This window comes from Rattus norvegicus, chromosome 18, assembly GCF_021556685.1.
Source record: "Rattus norvegicus strain SHRSP/BbbUtx chromosome 18, alternate assembly SHRSP_T2T, whole genome shotgun sequence".
NCBI lineage: Eukaryota > Metazoa > Chordata > Mammalia > Rodentia > Muridae > Rattus > Rattus norvegicus.
In genome coordinates, this window is record NC_141551.1 from 75,699,367 (window position 1) to 75,709,235 (window position 9,869).

Consider the following 9,869-nt stretch of genomic DNA (forward strand, 5'->3'; position numbering starts at 1 on the left):
GAGTGGCCAGTGTGTACAAGGAGAGAGGCAGCCAATTGCAGCACTGTTGGGAAGCCGCACCAGACACAGGCGAGAAAACAGACAGTGGCTGTTGCATAGCACTGAGTAGTCGGTCCAGAGGCTCACGTACCCAACCGGTGAGCCCCGTACAGCGAACAGCAGGATGCAGAAGGCTGTATGTAGGCTGCCTGTGCATACAGATCAAGACGAAGACATAACATGTTGTGTTTGCCCGTGCAGTCTTAGAGCATTCAAGACAAAGACCTGACGCATGAACACGTGTGCATGCTGTCCATTTCAGAGCCCTGAGGGTGGGCACCCCTGACTGTTCTGGACCCACAGAGAAGGCATGACAGACATAACACAGCACACAGCACAGCTGAAGGTTACAGCATGGGGGATCCCTTGGTTGGGGGTGGGTAATCCCATTTCAATTAAATTTTCAACTGATTGAAAACATAAAAATTATATTTTTGTGTATGTATGTATGTATGTATGTATGTATGTATGTAGTATTGCTTTGGACACAGAGTCTAACCGTGTAGTCCTGGATGGCTTAGAATTCACTGTGTAGACCAGACCACGCGAATTCACAGAGACCTGCCTCTCTCTCCTGAGTGCTAGGATTAAAGGCAACGCCCACAGGCCTTTAATTATTAAATTAAACCCAAAGGCAGGGCTCAGAAAGTAAGCTGGACAGACGTGCAGGGGCTCGTGGGAGGCCGATGAGAGCCCAGCTCTGTGATGTTAGGGATATAAAGTCAGTCTGTGAGCGGTTCGCCTGTTCCTCTTTGTTTGCTCTTGGTTTTGAGACAGGAATCTGTTACAGTGCCAGGGCTAGCCTCAAACTCATGATCTCCCTGCCTCTGCTTCCCAGGCGCTGGGATTGCCTGGTCTTTGTGGTTCTGATGAGCCTCAGATCTGTTCGACTCACTTCAACTATCTACTGCGAGCCTGCTAAAATCACAGTTATGACTAAGATACTTTGACATTTGGCACCCAGTCAGATGTCGCTGCCTTTATTTCAAACCACCAAGACCATCAGACTTGAGCCATCCAATTTAAGGGACACAGTTTAAGATCAAGAGATGCCCACCATCGTCAGGAGCATTGGGTGGGGCCTCTTTCTTCTGTGTTTGGCTGAATGCTGTGGATTTCCTGAAACTTCTGGCTTGCTGAGGGATGTTGGGTAATCTCTCACAATGCCGTTATTAGTAATGTCTTGAAATCAATTAATGATCACAATATCCAAGAACTAACAAACCTTTAGTTGCCTAGGTGATCGTTGCCATACAGTGGAATATTAGGCAGCACTTGGGGGTAACGTGTGAAATTTTCACAAGGGACAATGTTACAGGTAACGAGAATAGGCTGTTAAGCTATAGGGAACACGGCTGAATGTCTTAATATTCAATATCTTAATATCTTAATAGGACAAGTGCCATCAGGCCAATTAAAGGTAGGACTGGGGGTGATTTTAAGTTTATATTATGCAGGGGATACCTTTTTATAAACCAGAGACCCTTTAGATGACAACACCCATTTTGCACTGGTTTGAGTAGCTATTCCAAAGGCTGAGTAGCCATCAGATTATCTTGGCCTGGTTCTGTCCCACAGTGATTCCTTGGTGGGGTGAGGCTCATTCTGAGGCACAGGAAAGCTCTCGAGGTGGGGGGGGGGGAGGTGAGAGAAGTAGCAGTCTGGTTGCTATGGGACAGCTTGCTTTTCTAGTTCTTTCCAGTTCCTATGTGCCGAGTTGGCTCAGCTCTGAGGCCTTCTGTTGGAGGAACAGTTGGCCTTGGGTTTTCTTAGCCTGGCTATGTGAGATTGAGAATTGGAGGCAGGAGTGACTGGCAGGAGGGGCTACAATAGTTACTGAAAACCGGATGATGCACACTGGGACCACAGAGGTGACTCTGTTCTTCCTGAGGGCCTGGATTAGATTCCCAGCAGTCACGTGGTAACTAATAACCAACGTTTACTCCGGTTTCATGAGACCCAACACCCTCTTCTGGCCTCTTGAAGACACGGCACACATGCGATGCACAGGGATGTATGCAAACAAAACCACCATACACATAGGTATTTTTAAAATAAAAAAAATATTATCAGGCTCATATGCTCGGAAGAGCATATCGGCCAGGTGGTGGGGGGCACACACCTTTAATCCCAGCACTCAGGAAGCAGAGGCACGCAGATCTCTGAGTTTGAGGCTAGCCTTGTCTACAGAGCTAGTCCCAGGACAGCCAGGACTACACAGAGAACCTCTTCTGGAAAAATGTGGAAAAAATGAAGACATAAAACTGGAGAGTGGGAGAGTGGGGAGGGAAGGATATGAGAGGAGTGGGGGAAGGGCGAGACTATGATAAAATACATTGTGTGAAAAATACAAAATACACAAATATAAATAACCAAAAGCACCTACATCAGAAGACTATGATTTTTCCTAAAGTCAAGTAGAAATTTAATTTGGAGTACAAGTACATGTGAACTAATAGAGTGCATGCTTTCCTTCCATGATTTACGACAAATACACACTGAAAATTCATCCGTCCTTTGTCACAAGTCTCATTTCGGTAAATAGTTACCTTGTGGATTACATTATTATCTTATTGCTTTTGATTTCATTTTGTTTGTGTGTTTGTTTTTGTTTGGTTTGCTAGAAAGGGCATCTCTGTGTCGCCCTGGCTGTTCTGGAACTCGCCCTGTGGAGCAGGCTGGCTGCATGCCTCTGCCCCCCAAGCGCTGAGGTTAAAGGTGTGTGACCCAGATTTGCTTTGCTCTTTGTTAAAACGAATTTTAGTTTTCAGTGGATTAGGGGGTAGCTCGGAGGTAGCCACTTGCTTATACGTTAGGCCCTGGGTTTGATTTCAAGTGTCCAAAAAACAAAAAAACAAAAAAAAACCACCCAAATTAAAATAAAAAACGAACATCGAAATTCATACCGCACAAGATTATAATTACTCAAACATAAAGGGTAATTTTCATTCTAGCAATTTCACATGACTCGTTTAACATCTTCAGGTCTGAAAGAGAATTTTGGAAGAGATTAGTTTATTTACACAACTCACATACCGATTAATTAATGTTCAGTTAAATAAATTCAATTGTAGTTTGCAATAAAACTCCACAATTACCAGTGATTGTTAAACATTTACCTATAGGCAAAACCCAATAGAGAGAAATTCTTTTTTTTTTTTTTTTTCTTTTTTTCGGAGCTGGGGACCGAACCCAGGGCCTTGCTAGGGCCTTGCTCTTGCTAGGCAAGCGCTCTACCACTGAGCTAAATCCCCAACCCCAAGAGAGAGATTCTTAAGTGACAGATTCTCCGTTTCTTCAGGTAAGTCTTTGTGCATCCAGAGGTGGGATTGCATGAGCAGCATGCACTTTGCAGGCAGTGAGTGGAGCAGCAGCGTGGACCCAGTGTCTGCCACTATGACTGACTACCCTCAACTCACTGTCCTCTGGTGTGTAGGTGGCAGGCACTTTCCAGGCAACATTCTGCATTTACTGCATGTAGAAAAGATTGCACAGTTTAGAAGCGCAGAGAAAACACTACTCCATCTAATACAAGGGTTTTTAGTCAGGGTATGAGATGTCTTCTCAACAGTTGCCAAATTTTAATGTGAAGCCCCCCACACCCAGCCAAGAGGGAGCACAAGTTGGTGCAGGTATTCTAATTATGTAAGTCTTTAATCTGAATTATTATTTTTTTTAAGATTTATTCATCTATTATATATAAGTACACTGTAGCTGTCTTCAGATACACTAGAAGAGGGCATCAGATCTCTTTACAGATGGTTGTGAGCCACCATGTGGTTGCTGGGAATTGAACTCAGGACCTCTGAAAGACCAGTCGGGGCTCTTAACCATCCCTCCAGCCCAATCTGAATTATTTTTAACAGCATTTAAATAAACTTTAAATAAGGTCTAAGCCAAGCTGCCTTTGGTGAGTGTGTATGGAGGAAGCAAATGTTTGACGATTACTTAACCACTCAGTTTGACATCTAAGCCTACTCTAGTCCCTTTCTTTGTAAATCAACCGGACACAGAAGCCAGAGCTTGGGGAGTTCACCCTGCTGGGCGACTGCCAGAGTAGCACTCAAGCCATCATCCACCACCGAGAGCAGGCCTGACTGCTTCTGCTGTCACCCTATTGCCCTGGTCTTGAACAATGAGAATTTGACAGGGGTAACCGGTGGGTGTGGAAGGTTTGGAGTCCACAGTGCCTAGAGACACCTGGGTGAGTGGGACATGTCTGACAGAACTTTTGTAAGTAATGCTGCCTGTTTTCCCTAATGTCAGAATTTTTACTTTTATTTTGTCATTTTGAGATTTGGGAATGAGATCTCCCTGTGTCGTCTGTGCTTCTTTCTCCAGTGGTTTGAAGATCGTAATTTGGATATCCATACATCATTAATAGGTGACCCTGCTCTGACTTAACTAAGGGTAATTTGCCACAAATTGATTTTGAGAGAAGTAGGCAAAGATATTTAAACTGTTCAGTGCCCACGAGAGGGTGTGGGAAGCAACAGTTGGAAGTTAGGGGGTAGGGGTGAGGTGAACAGAGAAACTAGAATGTCACGTGTGTATATCAGTGCCGTAATGTGGCCAGCGAGATGGCTCGGGGGGTAAAGGCACTTGCCAACCAGCCTAAAGACCTGAGTTGGCTTCCTAGTGCCATTGGTAGAGGAGAAGCAGCTTCCACAAGTTGTCTGTCCTCTGACATGGCACACGTGTGCTCACAGACACGCATGTACACATACATACACACACACACATGTTGGAACTAAAGGAATAAAATGCCACAATGCTAACGTATGCTAGTATAAAAATGTCCATCGAGACCCCGTACATAGTCAGAAGAGTGTGTCCTAACATGCCTAAGTATTTTATAAACCCTGTCCCCATGTTTGACACAGGAGCATATAATGTGCACAGACTAAGCCTGAAATGCCATTTATTTGCTCCCTAAGACTGAAATTCCTTAGGCTGAAATTCCATAGAAAGGGAATGGTCCCAGGCAGATGCCGAGAGTCTTCCTCTGGGCTGCTCGTGGGATAGAATAGGGTTCCGTATGCTATGATCAAACAACATATGTCATTATTTAAGTGATCAAACAAATACCTTAGACAGGAATGACCAGCCATCGTCCCAGCCTTTTGTTCGTTATAATTTATAGCATGGCTAAAAACTGACTTAAGGAGCAACGGTGGAAAATACTTTACTAAAGTCTGATTTTTAGATGAGAGTTTTCATTTGTAATATGTGCCTTTCAGGAACCATGACCGTGTTTTAGCTGTAAAGAAAGCATTGCACTTGGGAGCATCTCCCATTGGTACTAATCAGGGGATTCAGTAGGGGTAACAAGTGGAAACGCTCGAAAGGCACTGCCTCAGTGACCGCCTTACCGTTGCTTCTTTAATAGAATTTTCGATCCCAGCTTGAGCCATTAGGTCATCCACATTTCTCTGTAAGTCCTCGATGCGATTTCCCATTTCTTCCAGTGCGATGTCAAGGAGAATGCCTGTGTGATCCAACTAGCCCAGCTCATGGACGAACCCTGCTTCAACCTGCGCCTGCTTTGAATGGGCTCTTGAGCCTGCTCTGCACGGGCTCCTAGACCTGCGCCTGCTCTGCACGGGCTCCTAGACCTGCTCTGCACGGGCTCCTAGACCTGCTCTGCACGGGCTCCTAGACCTGCTCTGCACGGGCTCCTAGACCTGCTCTGCACGGGCTCCTAGACCTGCTCTGCACGGGCTCCTAGACCTGCTCTGCACGGGCTCCTAGACCTGCTCTGCACGGGCTCCTAGACCTGCGCCTGCTCTGCACGGGCTCCTAGACCTGCTCTGCACGGGCTCCTAGACCTGCTCTGCACGGGCTCCTAGACCTGCTCTGCACGGGCTCCTAGACCTGCTCTGCACGGGCTCCTAGACCTGCTCTGCACGGGCTCCTAGACCTGCGCCTGCTCTGCACGGGCTCCTAGACCTGCTCTGCACGGGCTCCTAGACCTGCTCTGCACGGGCTCCTAGACCTGCTCTGCACGGGCTCCTAGACCTGCTCTGCACGGGCTCCTAGACCTGCTCTGCACGGGCTCCTAGACCTGCTCTGCACGGGCTCCTAGACCTGCTCTGCACGGGCTCCTAGACCTGCTCTGCACGGGCTCCTAGACCTGCTCTGCACGGGCTCCTAGACCTGCGCCTGCTCTGCACGGGCTCCTAGACCTGCTCTGCACGGGCTCCTAGACCTGCTCTGCACGGGCTCCTAGACCTGCTCTGCACGGGCTCCTAGACCTGCTCTGCACGGGCTCCTAGACCTGCTCTGCACGGGCTCCTAGACCTGCTCTGCACGGGCTCCTAGACCTGCGCCTGCTCTGCACGGGCTCCTAGACCTGCTCTGCACGGGCTCCTAGACCTGCGCCTGCTCTGCACGGGCTCCTAGACCTGCGCCTGCTCTGCACGGGCTCCTAGACCTGCTCTGCACGGGCTCCTAGACCTGCTCTGCACGGGCTCCTAGACCTGCTCTGCACGGGCTCCTAGACCTGCGCCTGCTCTGCACCGGCTCCTAGACCTGTGGCAAACAGAGCAGCCTTCACAGTGAGGGGTCAGGCTGTGCTGAGTCAGTGTATGACCTTCCCCCAGCTTTTCTTAGCTTGTCATCCTTAACCTTCAGCTGCGGATCAAGCTTTGAAAACATCTCTCCTTGTACATAAGCTTTTTTTTTTTAACTAAACCCTGAGTTGAAATACAGTGGTGTAAGCTCTTTTTAAGACCAACTTTCTCGGGATGGGGATTTAGCTCAGTGGTAGGGCGCTCCCTGGGTTCGGTCCCCAGCTCCGAAAAAAAGAAAAAAGACCAACTTTCTCATGGCTTAATATTTAAAAAAAATATATGTATATATATATATATATATATATATATATATATATATATATATATTGTGTGTGTGTGTGTGTGTGTGTGTATGCGCGCGCGCGCACGCGCGTTTCTGTGTGTGTACAAAATGACCCAGGTTTAAGGTCAGGTGACAACCTTCTGGAGGCCGTTCTCTCCCTTCAGGATGGGTCCCATGAACTAAGCCTTGGCCGCAATCACCCTTACAGAATAAGCCATCTCCACAGCCCACTTCACTTGCTTTATTATTTAAGATTTATTTTACATGTATAAGTGTTTTGCCCGGATGTACTTATATTCATGACAAACATGCCTGGTGCCTGAGGGGAGACCGGAGAGGGTATGGGATCCCTTGAAACTGCAGTTACAGATGGTTATGAGCCACTGTGTGCATTCTGGGAACCAAACCTGGGCTCTCTGCAGCGGCAGCAAACGCTCTTAACTGCGGGCATCTCCTCAGCTGCTTCCTATGGTTTTTCTGAAAAGTGAATTTAATCACGTAAAAAAACAAAAAAACAAAAAAAACAAAAACAAAACAAAAAAAAAACCGCTCACTGTTGGGGCAATTTAACCTAGACTTACACAAACTGTAAAATCTATTTTATTTTAAAATTTTTATAAAATAACTGTATTCTAATGAACTCTCAAGTAAAGCCATCACACAGTCACTGCCCAGTCCCAACTGGCCATTCTGAATTTACACATGACGTGCAGAGTTTGGAGCTGAACATTATATTCTTAATTGTTTGATTTCATTTTTCTGAGACCAAACACCAAATCACTTGTTCTTGTCAAAATGAAGATAGGGAGGACCATGCCCTTCCTGGCTGGAGACCCTTAGCTCTGCTCTCTAAGGTTCCTGGTGGCTGGTGGAGTTTGTGCTGCAAACCAGACTGGTTCAATTAGGCTTTCAGGGCAGCCTCTCAGCCTGTGTGGGGAGCTGTGTACGCCACTCAGACGCCCTGTACTGCCAGTCAAGCAGGAAGCAAAACCAATGAGATTTAATGCATCCAGATGCCACACAGAAGCACCAATGTAAACACCCGAGACCACACGTGAACAGTCGTACACCAACAGCAGAGAACAAGAAGCTGCCCCACAGCATCCGACAACCATCGGCTTCAGGGTGTTAGCAAGAAAGGATATTTCTGAGGTTTAATGTTGCAGTCAGAGCTTGGAAATGTTCTTCAACCTCCTGAAGTAGGTTCTCGGCCTGCAAAATAAATCTTAGGTAACTAAATAAAGTATTTACAAGTAGTGCAGGAGGTGGTAAATACCATGGAACAACGTAAACAAACACACCCATTAACTTCGTTGTTGTTTATTGAGACAGGGCCTCCCTATGTAGCTCTGACTGGGCTGGAACGCACTGGCCTCCCACTTACAATGATTTCCTTTTGCCTCGCAGTGTTGGAAATATAAATATAAATATTGCCCACAGCGTTGCAGGGCACCTGTTTTTTGTTTTTGTTTTGTTTTGTTTGTTTTTGTTTCTTTGTTTGTTTTGAAGCAGCGTCTGCTTGTGTACCTCTGGCTGGCTGACCTGGAACTCAGATCTGCCTGCCTCTGCCCTGGAGCCCTTGGAATTACAGGCAGTTACATCCCTAGGAACAAATTGTCCACCTGTGATGGACATATCTAAAGCATGAGCAGAGCTGTAAACTCCACCATCAAAGCAGGAAACAGTCACCCTGTCGCTGCAGTCCACGGCGAATCAAAGGCCCACGGGCCCTTTGTATGCTTTGGCCGATTTAATAGCGCACGGCACAAACCATACAGAATGCCATTGCGGTGACTGCGAGGCTTCGGGTCGAAACTCTGAAATCTACACATCTTGCGTGACTCTATCCTGTGTAATCTTTGTCCCAACACCTGCAGTACCCGTAGAGAAGGAAGTGCAAGTCCTCGAACTCGGACCCCGCGCTCCTCTGTGCAGGTTCCCTGTGGCAAGCGGCCTTTCAGAAGAAGGTAGATGACGTGGACTCTAACTGACTTCTTTAAACGTAAAGATCTGCTATGGTGACAGACTTACAGAGAAAACACCAGGCAGGGAAGGAATGGGGCGGCGCTTGGGCTTGAGGCGGAGCCTTTAGGGGGAAAAGGAGGTGTGGGCGGGATCTGGGACATGGGGCGGGCCTTGGAGGAAGGGAAAGACGCTCTCAGATGGACACCTGGCTAGGGACCTGGGAAGGACTGAAGGGTGGGGAGGAGGGCAAGCGGATGAGCCAGGTATGGGACAAGGATCCGGGCTCTATAGGAATAAGTTGCATCTCCAGCCGCCCAGCGTCCGCCATCACTCCTTTGGCTCAGGACTTCAGTTCCCTAGCATCCCCACTGCTGCAGCCGCGAGCCCTTCGAATACCCTAAAGCCAAGCCGGCGACCTTGGTCCTCGGAGCCCTAGGGCACGCGTCACTCACCGCGTTCTGCAGCAAGTCCCCACAGGGAACTTCCGGCGTCCGGGCGTCCATCCACACCAGCCTAACAGTTTGGGGTCCTGGGTCTTAAGTGGACCAGGCAGATGTCGCGCTTTGGGCTGGCCACGGCTAAAACCGGAGAGCGAGCGAGCGCGGGGGCAGGTGCGGACCAGACCAGCAGCCGGCCAATCCGGCTTAGCTGGGTGTTTTCATCCTTCAGAGTAGGTGACCTGGGAGGAACCCTATCGGCAGTTATTCATTCTTGGGCTGTGGCACAATAAACACGACTGGATAGTGAGCACCCCGGACACTTCTGAATGCACAGAGCAAATGCGTAAAGCACACCCACCCTGTCCCTCCGTCGCTAGAGCTTCTGCCTCACACAAACAGTCAAGTGCCCATCAAATAGTAAGCGACTCTCCTGTCTTGCTCTTTGGACCCCCCACCCTTCTAGCTTTTGTCTAGGGACAAACTTTCATGTGATGGGTCTCCTCTTACCCACAGCTGCCAGCAGCCGACGGCACACCACACTCGGCAACTGAATCTGTTACAGTAAAGTTG

At 48.0% G+C, this 9,869-nt stretch overlaps 1 protein-coding gene across 1 annotated transcript; it reads right to left on the reverse strand.

Moving 5' to 3' along the window:
* Window positions 1–2,935: 2,935 nt before the first annotated feature.
* On the reverse strand, window positions 2,936–9,456 carry Hsbp1l1 (heat shock factor binding protein 1-like 1). The gene is made up of 4 exons (NM_001136183.1): window positions 9,312–9,456; window positions 8,040–8,106; window positions 5,412–5,506; window positions 2,936–3,026 (listed from the first exon to the last, which is right to left on the reverse strand). The coding sequence occupies exons 1-4, from the start codon at window positions 9,360–9,362 to the stop codon at window positions 3,021–3,023; spliced, it is 219 nt and encodes a 72-aa protein (NP_001129655.1). The 5' UTR covers window positions 9,363–9,456; the 3' UTR covers window positions 2,936–3,020.
* Window positions 9,457–9,869: the final 413 nt, after the last annotated feature.

What these genes read in the sequence shown, in the direction of transcription:
- Hsbp1l1 (NM_001136183.1), bottom strand. Translation starts at nt 9,362, where the DNA reads ATGGACGCCCGGACGCCGGAAGTTCCCTGTGGGGACTTGCTGCAGAAC. An exon ending in GGGACTTGCTGCAGAACGCG is followed by an intron (nt 8,107 to 9,311) that starts GTGAGTGACGCG and finishes TTTATTTTGCAG; the next exon opens with GCCGAGAACCTACTTCAGGA. An exon ending in TGCAACATTAAACCTCAGAA is followed by an intron (nt 5,507 to 8,039) that starts ATATCCTTTCTT and finishes TTGACATCGCAC; the next exon opens with TGGAAGAAATGGGAAATCGC.